Below are 23,196 nucleotides of genomic sequence, written 5' to 3'. Positions count from 1 at the left end.
TTGGACTGCTATTAACAGACAGTGAACATCATTGAGATGGCCTCTCTAAACTAAGCGTAGGAAAGCTTGCACTGCTGTTTCCTGTGCTGTAACTGTCCTCTGGATAAAGACGAGACTTCAGTCTTAAGGAATGTCAAGCCACACTTTTTACCCACACAAAACTGACTTATAAAGAGCAACAAACGACATTTTCACACCTTGCTTTAGAGAATTTTTGTTTATTGTTATTCTCCAGAATGACACTGGATTTATCAGGACAGACACGGAATGACTCAGGGAAACAGCAGCTTTCTGAATAGTCACAAATGGTCCAAATATTTAACCACCCATCCAATTTGTTTTACATTTTAAAAAAAAATCCTGACTGTTGATACATTGAAAGGATAATATGGCACCATCACTACACTGAACTATGCTGAAACACACACTGGTCATAGAGGTTTTTCCGTTCTCTACTATCCAGTTGAACTCCAACTAGAACCTGTCATGCCAGAGCATTCTGTTTGTTACAGAAGCAAAACCCACCATGATTCAGTGCAAATTTCCCACAGAACCTTCTCAGAAAGCACATTATTAGATCCCAGACCACTTCGCCTTAAGACTATTTATGTCACAGACTAGGCCGTGCTCACAACCACCACTTGCCTCCATCAACAAATTAAAAGTTACGTATGGTGTGCAATGTTCCAACTAGAGACAGGACTGAGCTAGAATCATACATACATCCAGGAGTTTTGGGAGATGCTAGGTTGGATCTGAATACACAGATGTACACCCACCCCTCTAATTCTGGATCAGGGTTGAATCCAAAGAGCAATGGGACTTTTTATTCTCCAGGATCTTGTTTGGCTTGGTGTACTCCAAAGATGATGGAATTCTCCTGAGAGAAGATTGCTGGATTTCAGCCTTCAACCTTCACCTGACACAGATCCAAGCACCGACCCTCCTCAGCCCATCTCTAGTTCAAACACTCAGCCTGATTCTTATCCAGCGCCCAAAGGGCTTTCTCTTAAGATTTGTTCTCATGCTGTTAAGGAGAACTATGTCCCTTTTCTCATTCTATGCCTGGCACTTTACTCCCAGGCTGTGACGTTTATTATTTTATCTTTGTGTTACAAAGGTGGGCCTGAGTCAGTTCCGTAAATGGAGATGGCATATGGTTTTTTAGTATAGTTAATCGTAGAATACCTGCTTCAATACAGCAGCATGTCCTTAATTCTGACCAGCTGAAACTCCAAACTAGTTTAGCAAATTCTTTCCAGCCAGAATTAGGAATAAAGCTCCATTTTAACAGAGTGAGGAAATAGCTATAATAAATTAGCTTGTGAGTGTCTCAATTCAGTGAAATACTTTTTATAGTGCCACAGCGCTGATCTGTGCACTTAAGAGTGTTGGCTTCTGAAAGTTGTTTCCAGGGCACGAGGATGAAGAGGACCAGAAATATTAATGAACATACCTCATCATTTAAAGAATTTGTGCAGTTTGCTGAAGTAGATTTTCAAGTCCTCAGAAAATTATTCTATTTACTCCAACAAGGATTCCATTTATTGTTGTGTTTTAATATGACTTTGAGGCTAGCAAGAAATTTGCTGCTGGGAGGGGGAAATATAAGAGAAAGGGAAAGGAATAGAGCTGTGAGAAGATAAGAGCAGAGCACCAGGCATCAGTGAGCTTTCAAAGCACCAATCTACACTGCAGTCTAATCCATACAGGATTAGCCAGTTTTTATTAGATCTACACAAGAGGCGAGTGGATTACTCCAGGTAGCCAATGAGCAGATGGTGGAGATCAGCTGTGGGATGAGTGTTGGAGAGCAAAGAAATATTTTCTATATAATACAGTCTTTAGAGCAATGATAGGTCTCTGGAAAGACCTATGTTAAGTAGTAGGGGCTTTATACTAGAGTTAAAATCTTAGCATACATAATTTAGTGCATAATAAGGTTGGACACAACACACTCATGAGGCATAGACAAATGGACAGTGCTCACAGATTCTAATGTTTTGTTTTTCATTTAGTAGATACAGTTGGAAAGAAGATCGTGTGATTTCCTTAACAATATTCATATTTTTAATAGGCATGAAACACTCCCAGTTGTGTGGTCAAGGAATCTAAATGCCACTGTTTGCAAGATAACAAAATGCTTGTGCCTCTCAGAATGGAAGCTGGGCCTACGATGCATCACTATGGCTTAAGATTTTGTCATAGTAAAATTATGAGTAATTCACAGCACAATCACAGTAAAAAACTGATCATTTCACACTATGGTCATAGCAACTTTGTGGACCCTGCTGCTGTTTGCTTTGATATAGTCCTCTTTGGAACAGGTCTAGATCAAAGCTAACGAACTGTTAATCCGTGGCAACAAGGTCCACATAAATGGTAAAATTCACAGTTCTGTGCCATTGATGATCACTGAGACAATCATCTTTATAGCCCCGCCTTTCGGAATTGGCTGGACACATGTAGAACATAAAACTCAAGACAGAGTGAGGAATCTCCAGACAAAAAGATAGAGAATGGGGGTTGCAGATTGGTGTGGAATTTAACTGTGTGAATACTTTATAGCCAATGAACTGTTGCTATTTTGAAGTAACACCCCCCTCACCCTACCTGCCAGCCAAAAAGCTACATTGGCATCCAATTTGCCATTGGAAATGCTGACTCCACCAATGGGCCAGAGCAGATTAGATTCTCACCAATATGAGATTACACTGTAAATCCTTTGATTTCATTGGAGTTTCTCCAGAGTTAGAGCAGTATCTAAACTCTTGGCAGCACTTGACTAGCAGTCACAGGTTAAGTACAAACAATAATTAAATCAAGGTACCGTATTCTGCACAGCTTCTGTCATCGGTGGCAGCCATGCTGATGCATTCAGTGTCATTTTACTGAGGATCAGTCACATTCATAGATTTTGGGCATGTAATAGAGAGGAGGGTTGGCTAAAGCTGTATGTATTACTGCGTGTTTTAATAGGATGTCTTTCTTACTACGAATATAGAAGGCAAAATAATTACCATTAATTTCTACATTCTCAACCAGGGGACTAACAGACCACAAGGTTTGGTAGAATACATTTTAGACTAGCTATAATTAATTGCACAATATTTAAAATCTGATTAAGTATATAATAGGCTCAGTGAAGGCTTCCTTTCCTCCATAAGATATATACATTTATCATACCTTTATTTCACAGCCTTCTCAAAAGACAACTGGCTGCTGCAGAATTATTTAAGTTGCATCCTTAAAAAGGACACTTCTTTATTCTTGGTTGGCTTTGCTGGAAAAAAATCATTCATATCGGCATAATTCTTGAATATATATTTCATATACAGACATTATTAGACAGCTAAGAAATGGGATTTTGATGGCCTGAGAAGCAGGGCAACTAGAAAACAAATCAACTGTGGAATGTTGAGTTACTAAATTACAGGACCACCGCTTGCCTGCTGCTACAGGTTTAAGACTTTGGGGAGCATTGATCAGGGAAGAAAGGAGATACTTGATCAAAGGGGCCTGATTAGATTAAATGTGAACTAATTTCCGATTATGGTTTGGTGAAAATCTGGCCTCCCTAATTAAAGTGCTTTCAAAGTCTAAAATGTCTCTCTAAAAATAAGCATATTTCACCCCTATTCCTTCCCAGTAACATCCATTGCCTCGGAGTCAAAATATTTTTCTTTTAACCACCGGGGCTGTAAATTCCACTCAGGATCTGAAATTGAAGTTGTTGTTTTCTTCTGCATTTTATATCAGCAAATGTGGCAGTGCAAATTTAGTTGACCACTGCACCGACAACGTGCAAGACGTCTGAATCCAACTTGCTCTCCCCTAGCTGCATGGGGTTTTCAGGGCTAACAGGAGCAAACGCTTCTTAGACATTAAAGTTGGGATTAGCAAGCAAGCCTGATCGCAATGAATTTCACGGGAAGTTGGGCACTTCACTTCCTCAGGCTCTGGTTTTCAAAGGAGCCTAAAACCAGCAGATGACTTGATAATTTGTAGGGCCAAATCCTGGTCACACTACTTACATAAGCAATACCATTGAAGCAATGTTTCTAGTAACAAGATTTGGCCCTTACTATGTCAAAGAGTAGATCTGTTGAAAAACACTGCGCCAATTTTACAATCACTTTTCCCACCTGAACACCTTAAAAATATAGGGCTTGGAGTGTGGAACTCAGACCAGAGCTTTTGGAATGTACCAAAGTTTCACACTAAAGGGAAGGTCCACTATAATTCAAACAGGGCAAATTCCCAACACTGCCTTGGGGCCCTTGCTGTACAGTTACACACCAATACTGTCTTCCTCACAATACATCGAAGAATAAATGATTACACCACCATGTGTTAGGAGAACCTGTTGTCTCTGAACCTAGGAGGGACGATATGGACCGGGGGCCCCTCCTGGCTTCAGAGAATTTAAGTGCTAAATCAGCTAGTAACTTGCTACAATAAAAAGAATTCCTGGGAGTGGCTGAACTGGTACCAGTCCTCCCTAGAGATAGCCACTACTAGCCACACATTAGCAACTGGAAGTATTAGCCACTGGAACTCCCAAGTTATTAGGGATCTTCAGTTTTGCTCTTGACATTTTGGTGAGCTTGTTGGGTTTTTTTTTTTTTTTTTTGCTGATGTTATTACATACATCTATCACCACAGTAATTTAAAAATCACCACCGTACACTACTTCACAGGGGAACACAAGCACACAGTTACTACCGCACAGCACAAGTGTCCTGCAGGTCAACTCACAGCTTCTTCAAAATGAGAAAAGAGAATCAGAAAAAAGAAAACAAAAAAAATAACCCTGTTCTAGAGTAAAGGGAAAAAATCAAGTATCTTACACTTCCCTTATTGAAATGCTTACACAGAACTGGCTCAGCAGTATTCTCCCTCTCCTCTCCCCCCCTCGCCTCCCCACCTCAGAACAGAGTCTTCTGCTCACATCTCATTGGAATAGGTGTAGTTAGGAGTGGCAGAATATTGTGTTTCGTGCTGCATCGTGGCCCCTTGTGCAGCTCCAACTGCCGCGTTGTGCGCTGCCTGTTGTACATGCGGGTTTTTCCAAGCTCCCGTGGTCCACTCTTCCTGTGCTTTGCTGAAACTCCCTCCGCTGCCCCGGTAAAATTTATGCACCTGTGTAGGGCAGGGGTAGAGAGAAAAGAGATCACTGATTCACAGAGGCGAGCCCCCACTATTTTTTTTAATTGTCTGGCTCACCTGACAGAACCTAACGCAAAGCATCCAATCCCGAGAGGTGCTGAGCACTTGCAGCTCCCATTGACTTCATGGGCAGTTGCAGGTGCTCAACCCTTCAGGATCAGGACCGAAACTGACAGATGTTGGAACGACAGCCCTGGAGACGGGGATGCTCCACGCAACAGCCCTGGCAGTGCAACTCTTCTCACCAAAGAGGCTCAACCCTGACCTAATGGGACCCACTCTGATGGGTGAAAGCAGTTCGTCCTCCATCTCCATTTAGTTTTTGCGCTCTACATAGACAGCCAACAAGAGAAGCAAATTGACCCATTGGGATGGTAGTTCATGATGTGGGTGACTGTTCACTGGAAACCATAATGAGACGATCAACTCAACGCACATATGCAACCAATCAATCACCTGAAGGTAACTACGTTTGGTCACTATAGATTGGAACAGACAACCTACCCTATTACAAGTCTTCCCCAGAGTCATTCAGTCCCCTCTATATCTATATCCCTGAGGCAGGAAACAGGATAGAAGGAAAGTTGCATTTCATCAGACAATTTTCACAAACACCTACCTCATTTTCTAACCTCAAGAGCCCCTGCCCATCTTTCTAGCCTCAGAAAACTCATGTTTGTGCTTTGGGGGATTAGAGAAGTCGTAATTAAGACTGAGCAACCCACACATCAAAGACAGGAAAAAAAAATAACGTGAAGGCTTTAAAGATCTCGTTCCTAGCTCTAAAACAAAGATCACCATCAAGGAACCAATCACAGGGCAGTGGACCTCTGTAAGTGAGAACGAAGTTCAGGAACAGGAGAAACGGAAAATTTGGGGCTTTAATGAAGACTTGAGTTTGGGTTATTTTAGATTCTTGCTAAACTTTTTAAAAATGCTAAAAATTTCTTACCAAACCTAAGAATTTCCCAAGGGAGCCCAAGCTATGCAAGCAATCAACATTCCTATTTAAGTTATTCTTGCCCAGCTTCTAGGACAAGCTGAGCAATAAGAGTTCTTGTCTGTTTTTTTTTTTTTTTTTAAATTCAGCAGCCCACAACCTGCATTTTGCCAGAGCCTAAGGGAACTCAAACATCAGGGATCAAGTCCTGTCCTAGATCTGACAGCACTAGATTTGGAGAGGCTCTAAGTTTGGCAAAAACAGTTGTTTCAGCCCTAAATGCTACAGTGGCACTAGAAATTGTGAAAAAAGGGTTGCTCCTAACAGACCAAAGGATGGAAAGTACCCAGTGGAGCTCTCTCTAGAAACACCATGAAGCAATGAACATCCCAGCTTGACCTCCTCCCCAGAAGGCCACCCAGAAAATGTCACAATTTCGGGTCTCTAATCCAGCACTCATACCATACTGAGGGCAATGAAGGAGAAGACTGCCACGACTGTAAACATGATGGTGGGGATAAGCATCACCACAGCTGCACCCACACTGGTCCCAAAGAAGGATATTGCTGCGATCCAGCCACTGCAGGGAGATGAAAAAGGGCTCTGGTTAAACATTGGCATTGTTGCAGCCATGCATATCCAGTAGCTATGTTTTTTCCCCCATTGGCTTTGTATGCTGCAAGTGGCAAACCTCACTCTAAAATGATTCTTCTCCCAAACTCTTCAGTATCTTGGATGACCCTTTCCCTGGCTGACAAAAGATAATGCTAAGCCATTCCTGAAACCAGCAAGCACTTAAAGGGCCACCCCAAAGCCTCCTAAAAGAACTAGGTAAGTTCATGGAGGGTAGGTCCATCACTGGCAATTAACCGGGATGGGCAGGGATAGTGTCCCTAGTCTCCGTTTGTCAGAAGCCGGGAATGGGCAACAGGGGATGGATCACTTGATGTAACCTGTTCTGTTTATTGCCTCTGGGGCACCTGGCATTGGCCACTGTCAGAAGACAGGATACTGGGCTAGGTGGACATTTGGTCTGACCCAGTATGGTCATTCTTATGTTCTTTTTATGTTCTACCTCCTTTTTCAGCCACATCACATCCTTCATCTCCCTTCTCCTCCCACTCCACTAATGCACTTCTTCCCTACTCCCACTTCTACCCACTCGATGTCCTGAACTAGCTGAGCCAGGGGACTCTGGAATGTTTTTGTTCCTCCATCCTAACAGGAGTCAGGTGTGCCTAGCACCTGAAGAGAAGAAAGGTTGAATGTGACAGATTCCTGTCTTCCTTACCAGACTCCCCAGCCAGGGATCCCCACCGCCTGGATAATGCTGATCACCAGCTGGGCCACGAAGGTGAAGAAGAAAGCCATGAAGCTGAAAGAACTGTCTGTCCTATAAGAGAAACACCTTATCGCCATCCTCCTCCTCACTGCTACCCGTGTCTCAATCGCTATTCCAGCTCCACTCCAAATGGCAGCAAGGAAGCACTCGTCACCCTGAACACCCAGTATCTCTGCCACCAGCTCAGCTAAACAATACCTTTTAGTCCAGCAGAGATTTTTTTTGCCATGATGTGGTGGATGAGAATGGGGACGGATGGTCCAGTGTGAACAAGAGCTGCCCTCAAAGAATAGTCAGGATAGTGACACCACAGCATAAGGAAGGAGAAAGGAAAATGTGAGGGGCTCAAGCTGGGCAAACGGGCTTCTCTGGCCTTTAAGTTATGGCAGCAGGTAAATGGTAGGTCAGGTAGAGGGAATCTGAAAGGTGGTAAGAGTTTCACATTCAGCCAAGTGAAGCAGTCTGTGCTAACTCAGAGGTCAGCGCTTCCCCAAGGCTCTATGGGTACATCTACACAGGGATAAAAAACCCGTGACTGGCCTGACTCGGGCTTGCAGGGCTCCTGGGCTGAAAAATCTGCTGTGTAGGCATTCGGGCTCAGGCTGGAGCCAAAGCTCTGGGACCCTGTGAGGGGTGAATAGTCCAGCTGGGGCCCTAACATCCACACAGCAATTTTAAACCCCTGAGCTCCATGAGCCTGAATCAGTTGACTGGCCCTGCTGCAGCCACGCTCAGGTCTTTTATCCCTGTGTAGACTTACCTATTTAGCTACTTACATAGCCCTAATTACCATATTATTAGAGCACCTCATAATTAGCAGATTTTATCCTCAACACCCCTGTGAAGCAGTGAAGTATTATCCCCATTTTGCAGCTAGGAAATGGACAAAGTCACACCAGTCTGTGTCTGACTGGGGAATTGAACCCAGCTCTCCTGAGTCCATGTGCAGTGCCCTATCCACTGGACCATCCTTCCTCCTCGCAACCAGGGTGGACAAAAAAAATCAATGATTTAAAAAAATAAATAAAATAAGTTTTTTTATTTTGTTATTTAAATTAAAAATAAACCTGTTTAAAATGAAATTGGCTAAGGACTAAATTATAAGCTCTTAAAACATTTAAATAAAAAATAACTAAGCTAAATCCATAAGCCTGTATCAAAAACTGAGTTAAAAGCTGTTTTTCTGTATTAAGAAAGAATCAGGGGGATATCATCTAGCTTTTGAGGTCAAGCTTTATAAATATGGCACAATAGGTCATGTATTGTATTAAGGGCTTGTTTTGTTTAATAAAGTAATTTAATATGCAGTTCTGAGTGTTAAATTCAATTCCAGTTACCATCACAATGCAGTTTGACACAAATCAAGAGCAAAAAGTAAATTATCTGGCAAATATGCAATATACCATTCACCATTTTCTAAGATACTAAAATGTACAATCAATAAGAATCTGAAAATATTAAGCTATATAACTGCTTAAATACACGTATATAGTTATAGCATACCCTCCTAGGTAGCAAAAAAGATGTACCAAAATTAATGTAAAGGTTCTATTTAGTCACAAGTGAACATGCTTTAATGGTTATACCAACCAATGAGAATGCACCTCTCTTTAGAAAATGACTGAAGTACAAATGGAAAAGTTGATTAAAATGATTAACTCAGTGCTTTCCACTTGGTGATTTAAAATTGCATTGATTTAAATCAGTCCACCCTGCTCTCAAGTAGGGAACTAATGAAGCATTCAGCAAGCTGCAGAGGACTGGTAGAATGGTGTACTTTACATTTGGTGATGCATGGATTGCTCTAATCTGCACACATAACCAATACAAATACATGCTATCCACCCCCAAAAGGTTTGTAAAAGGAGCCTCTAGTAGGAAGAAAATATTCATCACCAAAAAAGTCAGATCTCCCCTGCAAGCTGGGGCTGCAGAGAACTGAGTTTCTGGAGCTAGTGTGTTGTCTAGGACAAAGAAAGGTCCACAGAGCCACATTTCTTGAGCTAAAGGGACAGTCAGATACCCAACAACTAGTGTAAACTGCCATAGCTCCATTGACTTCAATGGACCTTTGCAGCTTTAAACCAGCTGAGGATCTGTCTTCAGGTTTCCCGAGAATGAATCGAGCATCAGGAAAAAGGAATTTGTAAGAACCTCAACTTCCAATATCTCTTCCCTCAGGCTTTTGCACCGTGGCCCAATGAGACCTGAAAGTCAAAGCATGAACCTTAGAATTAAAGGCCCTGATTCAGCAAAATACACAAGCATGTTCCTACTTTGTTAACTTCACCGGAACAAATCACATGCCTAAAATTAAGCGGGAGCTTAAGTACATTGCTAAATCAGAGTCAGAGGAGGAGCTGTTTAGCTGCTCCCTCCTCTTTCACTCGGGACTGAAGAACCCTTTGGTTATTGACTCAATGCAGAGGATCCTAGAGTCAGAGAAGCGTGCTGTAAACGCTAGGATTGCTGGTACCCTGTAGTTCTTAGCTGGAACCAGGGGGCTGTGATGTTAGGAAGAAGCACTTGCAACTCATCTAAATATTGACCTATCTTCCCATCTCCAGCTCTAGTATCGGAGAAGGGCTGTCAGAGTTTCTCTGATCCCCAAGACATTTCTCTTTAGGAGCCTCCACATTCTGCAGCAAAAGCACAAAGTCTGTTAACTTGGACAGAAACAGAGCTGGAATGTATCCATTCATTATGCACTTTACCTGTGGACTCTGGTTCAAGTTACCATGTGGTAGAACATGGCATTCAAAGTTTTCTGTTCACATATACATCCCAATCTCCCATGACTCACTGTCAAGAACTCCACTCAGAGGGAAAATATATATTTGATATATTAGTCTTTATGGAGAGCTGAGATCTTAATCCTGAAATCCAAGTTTTCAAGGTAGGAAAGTAAAGTTAAAGATAGGAAGAGAAGGATTCCCAAATAGAGGTGACGCAGTCTAAGCATTGGTTATTCATGAGAAGAAAGGAGAAAGACAGTGAGAAGCTGTGCCCAGCTGTGACCACTTACTTGAAGGCTTTGTAAATAGGTCTAAACCAGCAGACATAGGAGCAGGGTGTAAAGAGCAGGAGCCAGAGAATTGCCAGTCCAAAATTAACAGCTGCACCGCCTCCAATCAGCCATGCGAGGCAGCCAATCAGATTCACTGCCAAGGTGATGCTGTTCACTGCAAACATATACACACAGACACACAGAGGGAGCAAAGTAGCACACTGCAAGAAAGTAAGATGTGACTGAAGGGGCCATTCAGATGGCTACATCCATGGGGTTCAGAAATGTTCAGGCAGGTTTAATCAAAGGGTGGGGTTTTGTCTTCAGTTTTATTATTCTTCTCCCATCTATAATTTTCACAGTTAGTCTTTCTACACCCACCAGGCTCCCTGGAGCAATGGTTCCAAGCTAGCTGGAGCAAGCTGGCACCTATGAACCATGGCCAATTGTGGGTCCCCTGCATACGTCACCCATTACAGGAGGTAAAAATTTGGGGGTGGCGGAAAAGTACAATCATCTACGAGTTGGAGTAACTGAAACACAATTAATTTCTCTCTTGCCACCAAAGGATGATAATGAGAGAAGTAAAGGAAGCTCCTCACTTGCCACCAGCAACAGCTTCACTAAAGAGTGCGCTGCCAGGCGAGTTGGACCAAGTAGCCAAGCTGCCTTTCCCAGGACAAATCTGCTTGAGCCATTGGACACCGACTGACTGATTCTGAGAACTGAAGTTACAAGTTCCTGGCTGGTCTATGGCATGTCCAGATCAGTTCAACAGGAAAAATATTTCTCCAATAAGATACTAGGACGCTAAGTGATACAAGCCGACTACAATGAAAGGAAGCCTACCAGAGACTAGACAATGCAGAGGAGAATCTGTCATCTGCATTCCTGTGCCTCAGAACTTCAGGATGAATCTTTGTTCCAACCAAAATTAATGCCCTCCCACCAACCAATGTAATGGAGCAGCTAGCTGGGATGCTTCGCTGTACAAGATGAAAATGTTCAGCCAACCCAGTGATCTGACTGGCAGGACATCCACATGTGCATTACATCATGCAGCACTCAAGGACATCCCCTCACTGTCTGAGCCCCTCCCCAGCGTTTTTTTTTTTTCTTCCAGGGGATGGTTTGGACTCCTTTCTGACACGTCTTCTCCCCAGGGGACAGGCTCACCTAAAGGGTCTCCTTGGACAGCACGTTAATAGAAAATCTCAACAAGTTCAACAGAGATGTGGTGTTTGTGCTTTTGCTTTTCAAGGCTTGAGAACAAAAAGGGGCCTAATAAATACAAGTGTAATGAGTGCAGCCCAATCAGGGATGGGGCATCAAAGTGACTGCACATCTCCCTCCCGGCATCCAGCAAAATACATTTAACAGAATAATTTGTCAGTGTCACTACAACAGCCTCCCTGAATGAGGAAGGGGAAAGCCAACACAGCTCCAGACACCTAGCAGGACACAGAACCAAAGCTGAAAACTGAGCTAGGCAGCAGGGTGGGAAGTCCATTGGAGGAGATAGATGTACGAGTTAAAAGCACAAACACCCAGTCCCTTTGGTGCTGATTCAGCTCCTTCTAACCTGCACTTGGAGCACACACCACTCCCCAGGGAAGGTTGCTTCAGTGCAACACTCCATTTTGCTTTCAATGTTCAGAGAGAACACCTGATAAGGAACAGAGGTCATCTTAAATGCAGAGGGTGCCCGGCGCCCACTCCCACAGACCCTGTATGTGTCATCCAATCACCCAGTAGTATCCCCCCCACAAAGAGGAGGATGGAAATGTTCATTAACAGCTCCTCCTCTCCCTGCTTCCATCCCACCCCATCTCAGAACTTCCACCTAAAAAAAATCATCTGCACTGTTCTGGTTTACATAGCAGCAAACTCAACTGTAAAGCTTCAGAAACAGCATGGGTGTGGGAAGGGAAGGACACAGATGGAACAATCTTTGATCTCATTTAAAAAAGAGTAGTGACTTCAGTCACTAGGACTATCACTGCTACCCAGAAGTCCTCAATTTAGGCACAGGTCAGGTGGAGTAGCCATGCAAGCTTCTCCACCAGGAGTGCTGTAACCTCAACCTGGAGGGATTTCCTCTGGGAACAAGTTTAGTTTCCAAGGGCCATTCAATCCTTGGCTTCTCCACTGGGCTAGCCAATAAAGGGGCCAAATCATGCCAAATGCAGAGGTGGTTTCTCAGAAGTGGATTTCTGATTAAACATTTCTTGCGTACCCCAATTTGCTTGGACAGTTGTGACACTGACTCTCAGCACTGGCCAGGTTTCCTAAGCTCCACATCAGGCTTCAGAAGGGGGAAAAAAAACACCTGAAGGAAGAGCAGCCCAAAGGGGGTGTAAAACCTATTCTCTTCCCCTCATAGGGAAGCCTGCCACTCTGTCTGCTTTACTTGTCCACAGGTCAAACTAGTAGATGGTCCCTATCCAAGGGAAATCGATTCCAGCTGCCAGCTAGTTGCATCAGTGGCATTAGGAACTACCCAAGGGACCACAGCTTGGTGGAGAGCACATCACACAGCAGCTGCAGAAGGGGCAGGTGAGGTTTGGCTCCGAGGAAGGCCTCAAGCACCTGCACCTTGAGGAGCAGGGTACTGCAGAGGTTACACTTTTTGGCTGGATGAAAGAGACCGCACTCTGCAGCAGTGGCCCCACACGCACTAATTTAAAGTGGCATTTCAGCTTCAGAGGTAGCCATGCTGCTTTGGGCTGGATGTGGAATTTGCAAACTGGGAAATGGGGGAGTAGTGACCTAAAACACCAGGCTGGAGGACAGCTCCATGGCTTCCACCTCAATTTGGCTCAAATTCCTGACTCAGGAGGGCCCTGGCAGGAGTCTAGGTAGTGAAAAAAAAAAAAAAAAAAAAAAAGAGGCTCTCCATTTGCAGAAACCTTGCATGGGTTTTTTGGCAGAGAAGGGAGCATCCAAGCACAGATATCACTGCAATATAAAACTCAGAAGTGTACTGGCATTTCCCAAGTGATGAGCTCTCTGGCTGAGGGAGCCTGACAAGGAGAAAATCAGAGCAGTAAATCCTTCAGCAAAGAGAAACTCATTGGCTGATCTGTTCCACCTCAGGGCAGGCTCTGTGAGGGAGCAGAGTTCTTGAGCGGTCTCTGGTTTGTGACATGCACGTGATCACCTAGAGCAGGGGCAGGCAAACCTTTTGGCCTGAGGGCCACATCAGGTTTCCGAAATTGCATGGAGGGCCGGTTAGGGGAGGCTGTGCCCGCTCCCATCCAACCCCACCCTGCTTCTCGCCCCCTGATGGCTCCACCGGGACTCCGGCCCCTCCAACCCCCTTTGTCCCCTGATGGCCCCCCGGGATTCCTGCCCCATCCACACACACCCCCCTCTCTCTGTCCCCTGACCAACCCCGTAACCCCTGCCCCTGACTGCCCCCGGCCACCCCATCCAACCCCTCCTCTCCTTCCTGACTGCCCCCCTGGGACACCTGCCCCATCCAAACACCCCTGTTCGCAACCCCTTCCCTCTGACTGCCCTGACCCCTATCCACACCCCCACCACCCCCCCAAACTCCCCTGCCCTCTATCCAATCCCCTCCCTGACCGCGCTGCCCAGAGCGCCAGGACAGGCAGCCACACTGCCTGGCTGGAGCCAGCCAAGCCACCGCGCAGCACAGAGCTGCTGCTAGAGCACTGCGCCGGCAGTGCAGTGAACTGAGGCTGCGGGGCAGGGGGAACAGCAGGGGAGGAGTTGGGGGCTAGCCTCCCAGGCCAGGCGCTCAGGGGCCGAGCAGGAGGGTCCCGCAGGCCGGATGTGGCCCGTGAGCGTACTTTACCCACCTCTGACCTAGAAGGTTGGGGAGGACACCCTGAGACGAGTTCTATGACTCCAGCAGAGTCTATGGTGCCAGTAGAGTTAAAGCTAGAGATGAGCTCAAGCCTTTCAGAAAATCAGATCCCAATTGGAACCCAACCTCTTTATAATGTCCCAGCCCAGAACCCCACTCCCCAGATATGGAGAAGCTGAGATTTGGAGCTGAATGTCAGGACCCAGATCCCATCACTAGTTTAAACCTCTTTGAAAATATGCAAGAGGCAAAAAGTCCCTAGGCTCTAGGGCAGGATGATGTTTCCCTTAGCGCCACTCTGTTCTCTAGAAGTGTTAGTGTAAAGAAGAGCATTCAGAGAAGCAGGCATGAGCATTTCTCTCTCTCAACGCATCTGATCCCTTCCCCTCCTGCAGACACAGGGTGCTTGCCCCAGGGATGACTCACACATCCAGAGGTAGTAAAGGCGCTTGGCCATGGTGCGATGCTGTGGTGGAATGTCATCATCAAAATCCTGGTAGAAACATGGCTTCAAGGGGATGAATCTTGGGAGCGGAGGAAAATTGTTCACCTTTTCTATGACAAGAGATAAAATATGCATCACTGAACAGAACCCAAAGCAAGTCTCCGTTCCTCCAAACTGATCTGATATTGCTGATTGGTTAAAGTGCTGATCCAACCTGAGCAGCGACTTTGAAAATGGCCTGGGGGATTATGTGTTTGTGTCTCACCAATTTCCAGATTAGATTTGCTCAGTTTGTAAGTAAAAAAAAGTAAAGAAAAGTAAAAAAAGATGATTTCCCCTCATTGCCAGCCTTGCAACTCAGCCTGGGCTCTGACAGTCCAGCTGGGCTCTTTCTTTCCACACACAATCACCAGGAATAAAGATCGTGCAGACCAAATTATACCCTTTGTGACACATAAGCCCACTGAAGGTAAACTTGGTTGCAAAGGCCAATATGTTACCTTCATTAAAGCACTAAGCCCTTTAATAGAAAAAACAGTTCTACAAGAGCCAGCAGAGATTTTCCTTACCTGCCATGGTGTCTGTCCGTCTCTACTCCGCAGCTAAGTTAGAGAACAGCTCGCACCTCTGCCAAAACTGGAAGAAATCAAAAGACAGTAACAACATTAACAGACACAGAAAACAACAGGAAATAATGTTTCCTCTACATTCAGCCACCTCCCAGGATTTACTCTGTTACCGGAAGTTCAAATGTCCTAACACCATAATCCTTCCCCACACCCCACTGATTCAAGCCTGGGGAAATTCATGTTGTCTCTTGGCATTTCTCCAATATATATCCTTCCCAAACTAAGGGAGTAAATTGAATCCTCTCCTCCTCCTCCTCTCCCCCTCCAAAAACCGCAACAATAACAAAACAGGTGGCTTCGCTGCAACATTCCCTGGGATGATCCTTAGACAGAAAGATCCCTTCAATCAACATGAAAATCACCCCTGGTACAGCAAATCACCCCTTTACAGAAATAACTGGCTTCCAAGGACAGTGCTATAATAAGGCATGGTTGAATTTCCCATTGTTTATGATAATGATATATATATTTTATTTAATTTTTCCTGGGAATTTATCTGTTTCTTATTACAACAGCAAAAACAGGTGCAAAAAACTCTTAATTTTTCTAGGCAAATATCGGGGTTTATTTTGGTCAGTGGAAGGACGGGGGGAAGTATTCAGTAGATTAATGCTTTGATTAACAGAATTCAATGTGGTTTGCTGCAGAACTAAAACAGAACTCAAAACAGAATACCACCTCTGAGTTTAAGAAAACAATACATCTCTAATCTCCAACAAACAGTTTACTGTTGCAGACTTAGAACTATTAGCCTATAAATATTTATATTAATAATTGGGCTACACCATTTGAGGCACATGCACTCAACTTCATCCTTTTCTCCAGTTTTTTTTTTTTTAAACTTTCAAATATTTCCTTGTGTTCTGAAATGTATTCTGATACAGATTTTTGTTTTCTTCCCATTTTAGCGTGTCAGATCTTTACACCGTTATCTGCTAACAGCTTAAAAATGTGTATGTGGTGGGCGTAAGATTCATCAGTATGTTCAGGTGAGCATGCACTTCAGAGCTTGTGTGCATGCCTGTTTGTTTATTGTGTTTATCTTCAAGACTAACACATAGCCTTGCTTCAACAGGCAGCTTTGCATATACACACAGACTAATACATTATCATAATACATACATCTCGTTCATATATCATAATACATACATCTCATTCAATATATTGTGTGTTTTACTAAAAAAAAAAGTTATTTTTTATATATTTGAATGATCCAAAAGTAGGGGTGAAAATCGAAAATACTTTCTGTAAAACTTGGGATTTTTTAGGGTAAAAAATGAGTTAAACTGAAAATGAAGGGGCTTATATATTAGACACACATCTCTACAGTATTTATGCATATACCCAGATCTATTCTATCGTTCACCCTTGGGAAAGCCATTAGAGTAGCCCACTGTCTACAAAGGCCTAAAACACGTGTTCCAACTAAAGTACTGGCTGCAGCCAGAAGAGTAAAAGAAGATTCAGCAATGTGGGGCAGGGAGAGGCTTAGGCTGGTCTACACTAGCCCGGTAAATCGATCTAACTTATGCAACTTCAGTTATGTGAATAACGTAACTGAAGTCAACGTACTTAGATCCATTTATCGCAGTGGCTTTACTGCACTGTGTCAACGGGAAAGCATCTCCTATTGACTTCCCTTATGCTTCTCAGGGAGGTAGAATACACAAATTGATGGGAGAGTGCTTTCCCATCAATTTAGCGTGTCTTCACCAGACTTCATCAATTGCAGCAGTGTCCATCTACTGATAAGTGTAGACGCTCTTAGCGTCATGCTCCTACTCAAGTGGCCTACATCCTCCTGTAGTCTATTCCAAGGAGAGACAATCAGGCTGGAGAGCAGGACAGAGATACATTCAAAACACTGAGGCTATCACTCTCTAATCCATGGAAGGGAGTAGTTCAGTGAAGCACCAGGGAGCACATTGTTCAGTGTTTGCTAGAAGCTGGGAATAGGTGACAGGGGATGGATCACTTGATGTGCTGTTCATTCCCTCAGGGGCACCTGGCATTGGCCACTGTCAGAACACAGGATACTGGGCTAGACGGATCTTTGGTCTGACCTAGTGTGGCCATTATTATAGCTCTCTGGGAACAACCAGCTCAGCTCTTGTAGCTTGTCCTGGAGTCACCAGGCAATGCTCTGGAACTACTCCATATGAAGCCAATCAGGACTCTGGGGGAGCATAGTGTCTCCAGGACAAGAAGCTTACACAGCTTCGATCTTCCTGAGTCTGACCTCGGAGCATTCAGCATCCCCTTCCACACCTTGCGCTTCCCACAGCAAGTCTGCACAGGCGGGGCTCCTGGGGAAGCCAGTGGGTCCTGCACCCCAATTCCGCAGTCAGACGTGATTCTCAGCCAGCCAGTAAAACAGAAGGTTTATTAGACGACAGGAACACAGTCCAAAACAGAGCTTGTAGGTACAGGAAACAGGAACCTTAAGTCAGTTCCATCTTGGGGCCAAGGAGGCCAGAGCCCCATCTGGGCCCCCCTCCATTTCCCCAGTCAGCTCCAAACTGAAACTCTCCAGCCCCTCCTCTGGCCTTTGTCTCTTTCCCGGGCCAGGAGGCCACCTGATCTCTTTGTTCTCCAACACCTTCAGTTGGCACCTTGCAGGGGAGGGGCCCAGGCCATCAGTTGCCAGGAGACAGGGTGTTGGCCATTCTCTGTGCAGACAGCATCACACTGTCCCTCTAAGGCTCTGCAACAATCACACAGCTTATCCCACCACCAAGATACTTAAGAACTGCATAGGGGAAACCGAGGCACCCACACAATATTCAGAGAAAACATTTTGAACATTCCCACTTCATCACATCACTACACAACAATCACAAGTTTGGGTTTGTATTTTCCTAGAGACGGGTAAGAATCAAAGCCCAGACTGTGAGTAGTTTGAAATCCTGATCCAGGAACATGCTGTGGCATAGGATATCACCAGAATAAGACAATGAGCAGTGGAAAGCAACACAAAGTTGTATCATCCTCAACTTACTTGCATTCAGAAATTAAAGTGCTTGGGAACGTTTTTACTTTAGAAAGTGCACCAAGTACAGATCTGGGCACATGCAGAGTTTAAAAAAAAATACACTGTAAAATAAATGAATAAATCTCAAATGCTTTACACTAGGCCCTGAAGGTCAGCATACTTGGGCTTGGTTAGAGCAACTGGGGAAGTAGGTGGGGAAGGAGGAAAAGGAATGAGAATTCTAGAGTCAAGGGCCATCCACTTAGAACACCATGTCCCCAGGTACTTAAAGGTATGGGCTGATTGCTCAAGGACCCATAGTGACCTCAGCTACTACTGCTGTGCATAGGGAAGGAGAGAGTCTCTCAGGAAATTAGATTGATAGAGCTACAGGCACACATAGGGCATTAGAAATTAGTATCAGCACCATGAACTGCACCCAGAAGGCAGAGCATTTGTCAGAACTCTGGTTTAACATACACACCAAGGTTGCCAAATAGGTCAGTCGCCACATGGAGCATGTGTCTGCTGAAGTTGTAGAGCTCTGAACTAATTGCATCACAGCTCAAATGGTCTAGCTCTCACAACGTCCTCATATGTACACTGAGAAAGAAATGAGTGCATACAGACCCTTGACCGCACTTAAGCCTGCACATGAGCCCACAAGACAGGTAAGCCATTGCTTCAAAACACCTTCTGGGATCCTTCCAGAGAGGAAAGCTGGAAGCACTCAAGAGCGGTACTATCCACCCAATCATGGCTTTCAGGCAGCTAAACAAAACCTCACAGATGATGGTACCAAAGGCTGCAGGCAGATCTAAAAGAAGTAGGATAAACACCTGTCCTTTGTCCATCATTAGGCAGAGTTTGCTCACCAACTAGGCTGCAGTAGTGTCAATTGCATGTCACACTACCCAACCCAAAAGCCAGATTGAAAGGGATCAAGGAAATTTAAGGGACTCCAGGTGATACCAAAGCTGCACTAGCAAGATTCTTAATTGTAGCAGAGGCCTAACCACCATTCACTCGAGTTAAACTGACACGTTGCCCTCTCACAGGGAGGCATTATTCTCAATAACAGACCTGGTACCTGTTTAATTTCACTAACAATGAGGGACATATGTTCATCTTGTAGGTCTCTGTCTGAAGCTCTCCCAGTGTATCTCCCTGGTGAGCTTCAAAGTGATAGTGCTTAGATACTATAAAAAAAACCAACATAAATAGATATGTATAAATAGCACCTTATTATTAAGTCCTTGTACCAATGGCAAGCTGGAACTAAATTTTGCAGCAAAACAGCTTCAATAACATTTGTAAAAAGTGAGGTTTCATTGAATTAAGTATGGAAATAAGTCAGTTCCACAGCTCCCGTGTTATTTGGATAAGAAGCTCAATTGGATACCATCTCCACGTTTTCAATTTTTACCATGCTGTAGATTTTGGGAGAAGAGTAGACAGAAGAAGAGATGGATTGACAACATAAAAGAGTGGACAGGAATGGACTCCGCGGAGACTCAAGCACTGACACACAATCGTCGGAGGTGGAGACAATTGGTTGATTGCTCATCAGTGATGGTGTACCAACGACCAATGCGGTTATGGCAGTGATGATGAGATTTTTGCATAGAAAACAGAAGAGCATCACAGAATGTGCCAGGGGAAAGTGAGGTCCTGATAGTTGGTGCTTTTGGCACCCAGGAGGATGCAGAAGAAGGTTTGGCATTGGGGATAACACACACTGCTTTGGCATTTCTGCCAAGATGAGTAGCTGAGGCCTCTGACTGCATGTGCCCAAAACACAAGACACACTGGGCCTGATTTTTAAAATAGATGAGCACACACAGCTCCACTTGCGACAATGGGAGTTGGCGCTACTCAGCAATTCCAAAAGATCAGCCCCAAGAGTGCCCAAGTTAAGTGCCCCATCACTGATGCACAGAAAATTAGCAAACATTTACAAAAACCCTAGCACACAAATCTGTAAAGCCCCTTTAGTGATCAAACCCAAGTATGGGGCTTAAACTGATGCAAAACACTTTCACATAAACAAAGTCACCCAACACAACCATCCAAACCCAGCCTATTGTCCCCTTCACCTGCACATCTAGTACAGCTATTAAGTTCATGCTCAGACAGTCAGCTTGCTGAATATTCCAGTCCCTCTGTTATTACTTGTGGTAAAAGTGCAAGTGCAGATGAAACAGGGTCATTTTTACCAACGGGGCCTATCTAGCCCTCCATTCGCACAGACAAGGCCCATTAGGTTAACTAAGAGTGATGAAAAGTTAAACAAATACACAACACATATTTGGGACAATATCCTAGGCCTCCTGGAGCCAATAGATGTTTTGCAATTGACTTTAATTGGACCACCATTTGGCCTTCATAAAAAAAGTAGTGGACATTTTCTCTTTATGAAGTGAAATTCCCACTACTGCCTGCAGATCAGTTGCATGTGGGCTCCACATTCTCAACATCCGGGCCCGGTTTTTCTGTATAGCCAATACTATACACAAAAAAGCAATCTCTGAATCTATCCTAAACATTTATCTGACATGATTAACACCTCCAGTTCCCTAAAACGTGATATACTGCGTGGTAATAGGGTTTATACTAATTCACACTTTCCCCTTGATAGAGAAACACATACAAGTGAGAAAAAGGACCATAAAAATAAGCAGGTACAATATCTTCTCCCACAACCCTGCCATTCATCTTCAGGGGGGACTGTGCGGGAGATTTCCCTGGAATATTCAACTCCTCTCTCTCCTGCAATAGGGAGGCTGTGGTGAAAGTCACTGGGATATTAACCCACCTCCCACATGCAGTAGGCATAGAGTCCCAGTGTATTTCAACCAGGGAGTGTTAATTCACCCGCCTACCACTTTAGGAAGGAATTTTCTCTTGCATTGTAATTGGAGCTGGGATCAAGAAACAAGACTCACATCTGGTTAGCCAGTGCCCCAGCATACTAAGGCATTCAGATCTAGAGTTTTGGTTCAGCGCATTATAAAGCTAGGGACCCTGGACAAAATTCAAATCCAAGTTCTAATTTCAAAACACCACACAACATCAGGGAAGTAGGTTTCCTCTGTTGGGCCCATCTTTCATTGCAATACACATGACAGTTACTTACTGCATGTTAATAAACAAGCCAGTTGTGCATTCCACTGATTATGTCACTGTGCAGAAGGCAATCAGGCCTTCCAAAAAAAAAATCCATGCACACTCAGTGAGAGAGCTATTAAGTGGTGGAAGGCCCCTTGGCATGTGCACACCCACCCACAGAGGGAGACAGAAGGCCCCTTTGCATACACACACCTGCAAGGGTATTTTTGTTCATTTGCATGTATGTGCACTTGCACACACGCACAAGAGGAGTGGTGGGTGGCCCCTTTGCATGCAGGCACACACAAGGAAGCGAGACCCCGCTGAACGCACGCACGCACACACACAGGGGAGACGGACAGTGCACACATACACAGGGGGGTGGGCGGCATATTGGCAGTCACGCTCCCGCACGGACTGGGGGCTGCACGGCCTCTTCTGGGTGCCTGCATGCAGATGGGCTGGGGGGGCCACGAGACCCCCACTGGGCACGGCCGCGCACCCATGGGTGTTCGGGGGGGGCGCAAGGCCCTTTGGCACTGGCGCGGACCGACCGTTAGGGGGGTGCAGGGCGCCTTGGCACGCGCCTACTGGCAGCGGGACAGGGGCAGCCCCAGCCCGGCCGAGCCCCGCAATGCTCGGCCAGCGGGGCTGGAGCCGCCGGGGCCCGGCTGACGTCACGGCGAGGCTGACAGGGCCCGCAGGACTCACCTCCTTGCAGCGCCCGTGCAGTGCAGAGCGTCAGGCCCCGCAGCGCTTCCCCGTCCCGGGCAGGAAGCTCCGGTTCCGCGCCCCTCAGCCGCCGCCGCCGCCGCTGCCGCCTCCTGCCGCAGCGACCGCGGCTCGCGCCTGGCTCCGCCCACACACGCCGCCACGGGCGGGGCCCGAAACTCTCGCGAGAGCCAGAGCAGCCTGGCGGCCGCTGTCCAACGTGCTGGAGCCGGGGGCGGTGCGAAGTGCGACCCCACAGCCCGGGCTGGCTCCAGCGGCGCCCAGCGCGAGGGGCAGGGGACACAGGGGGGACCAGGCTCTAATCTCTGAGGCGGAGGGTCCCCCAGGCGCTAGGGCACAGGGGTACCGGGCTCTGAGGGGGGCAGGAGGGACCAAGCTCTGAGGGGGGTGGGGTGCCCCAGGCTCTATGGGGGCAGGAGGGACCAGGCTCTGAGGGGAGGCCCAGGCTCTGAGGGTGCAGAGGGTACTCGACTCTGAGGGGGGGCAGAGGTGACCAGGCTCTGAGGAGGGTGGGGTGCCCCAGGCTCCAGGGGGGAGAGGGTACTGGGCTCTGAGGGGGGCAGGAGGGACCAGGGTCTTAGCAGCATGGGGTGCCCCAGGCCATTGGAGTGCCCCAGGCCGTGAGAGGGGCAGGAGGGCCAAGCTGTGAGTGGAGCAGGGGGGCCCTGGCCCTAAGTGGGGCAGGGAGCACAGAAGGGCCCACTGGTCTAGGGGTTTCAGGCTTTAAGATAGGCAGGGCAGGCTGGAGGCCCCAAAATTATACCTCTACAGGATTCTCCAGTATCTTTCAATCTGTTTAGTTTATCAAAAGGAAGACCGAGAGATTACTTGATTATAAGGTATAAATACATTCATGGGGACTGTGAAGCTTAATTCTATCACATTTATAAATGGTTTTTAACATTTTCAGATGGAAGGTGCCATAGAAAATCAATGTATTATTATTAATAATAATACAAGAAAGATCAAAATTATTGAAATATGTATTTAGAGTCCTCAAACATCACAGCAACATCAATGT

At 45.6% G+C, this 23,196-nt stretch overlaps 1 protein-coding gene across 1 annotated transcript; it reads right to left on the bottom strand.

Moving 5' to 3' along the window:
* Window positions 1–202: 202 nt before the first annotated feature.
* On the bottom strand, window positions 203–22,318 carry SCAMP5 (secretory carrier membrane protein 5). Its single transcript, XM_038418121.2, has 7 exons — window positions 22,155–22,318; window positions 15,305–15,371; window positions 14,717–14,845; window positions 10,477–10,633; window positions 7,401–7,502; window positions 6,572–6,689; window positions 203–5,142 (listed from the first exon to the last, which is right to left on the bottom strand). Exons 2-7 carry the CDS (start codon window positions 15,309–15,311, stop codon window positions 4,948–4,950), a joined length of 708 nt encoding a protein of 235 aa, XP_038274049.1. The 5' UTR covers window positions 15,312–15,371; window positions 22,155–22,318; the 3' UTR covers window positions 203–4,947.
* Window positions 22,319–23,196: the final 878 nt, after the last annotated feature.

The sequence above is a fragment of the Dermochelys coriacea genome, chromosome 10, assembly GCF_009764565.3.
Source record: "Dermochelys coriacea isolate rDerCor1 chromosome 10, rDerCor1.pri.v4, whole genome shotgun sequence".
Lineage (NCBI taxonomy): Eukaryota > Metazoa > Chordata > Testudines > Dermochelyidae > Dermochelys > Dermochelys coriacea.
The sequence above is the reverse complement of the archived record's forward strand: the minus strand, read 5'-3'. Positions and strand labels throughout refer to the sequence as shown.

What these genes read in the sequence shown, in the direction of transcription:
- SCAMP5 (XM_038418121.2), bottom strand. An exon ending in CCTTTACTACCTCTGGATGT is followed by an intron (nt 10,634 to 14,716) that starts GTGAGTCATCCC and finishes ATATGTTTGCAG; the next exon opens with TGAACAGCATCACCTTGGCA. An exon ending in CCTATTTACAAAGCCTTCAA is followed by an intron (nt 7,503 to 10,476) that starts GTAAGTGGTCAC and finishes TTTCTCTTATAG; the next exon opens with GACAGACAGTTCTTTCAGCT.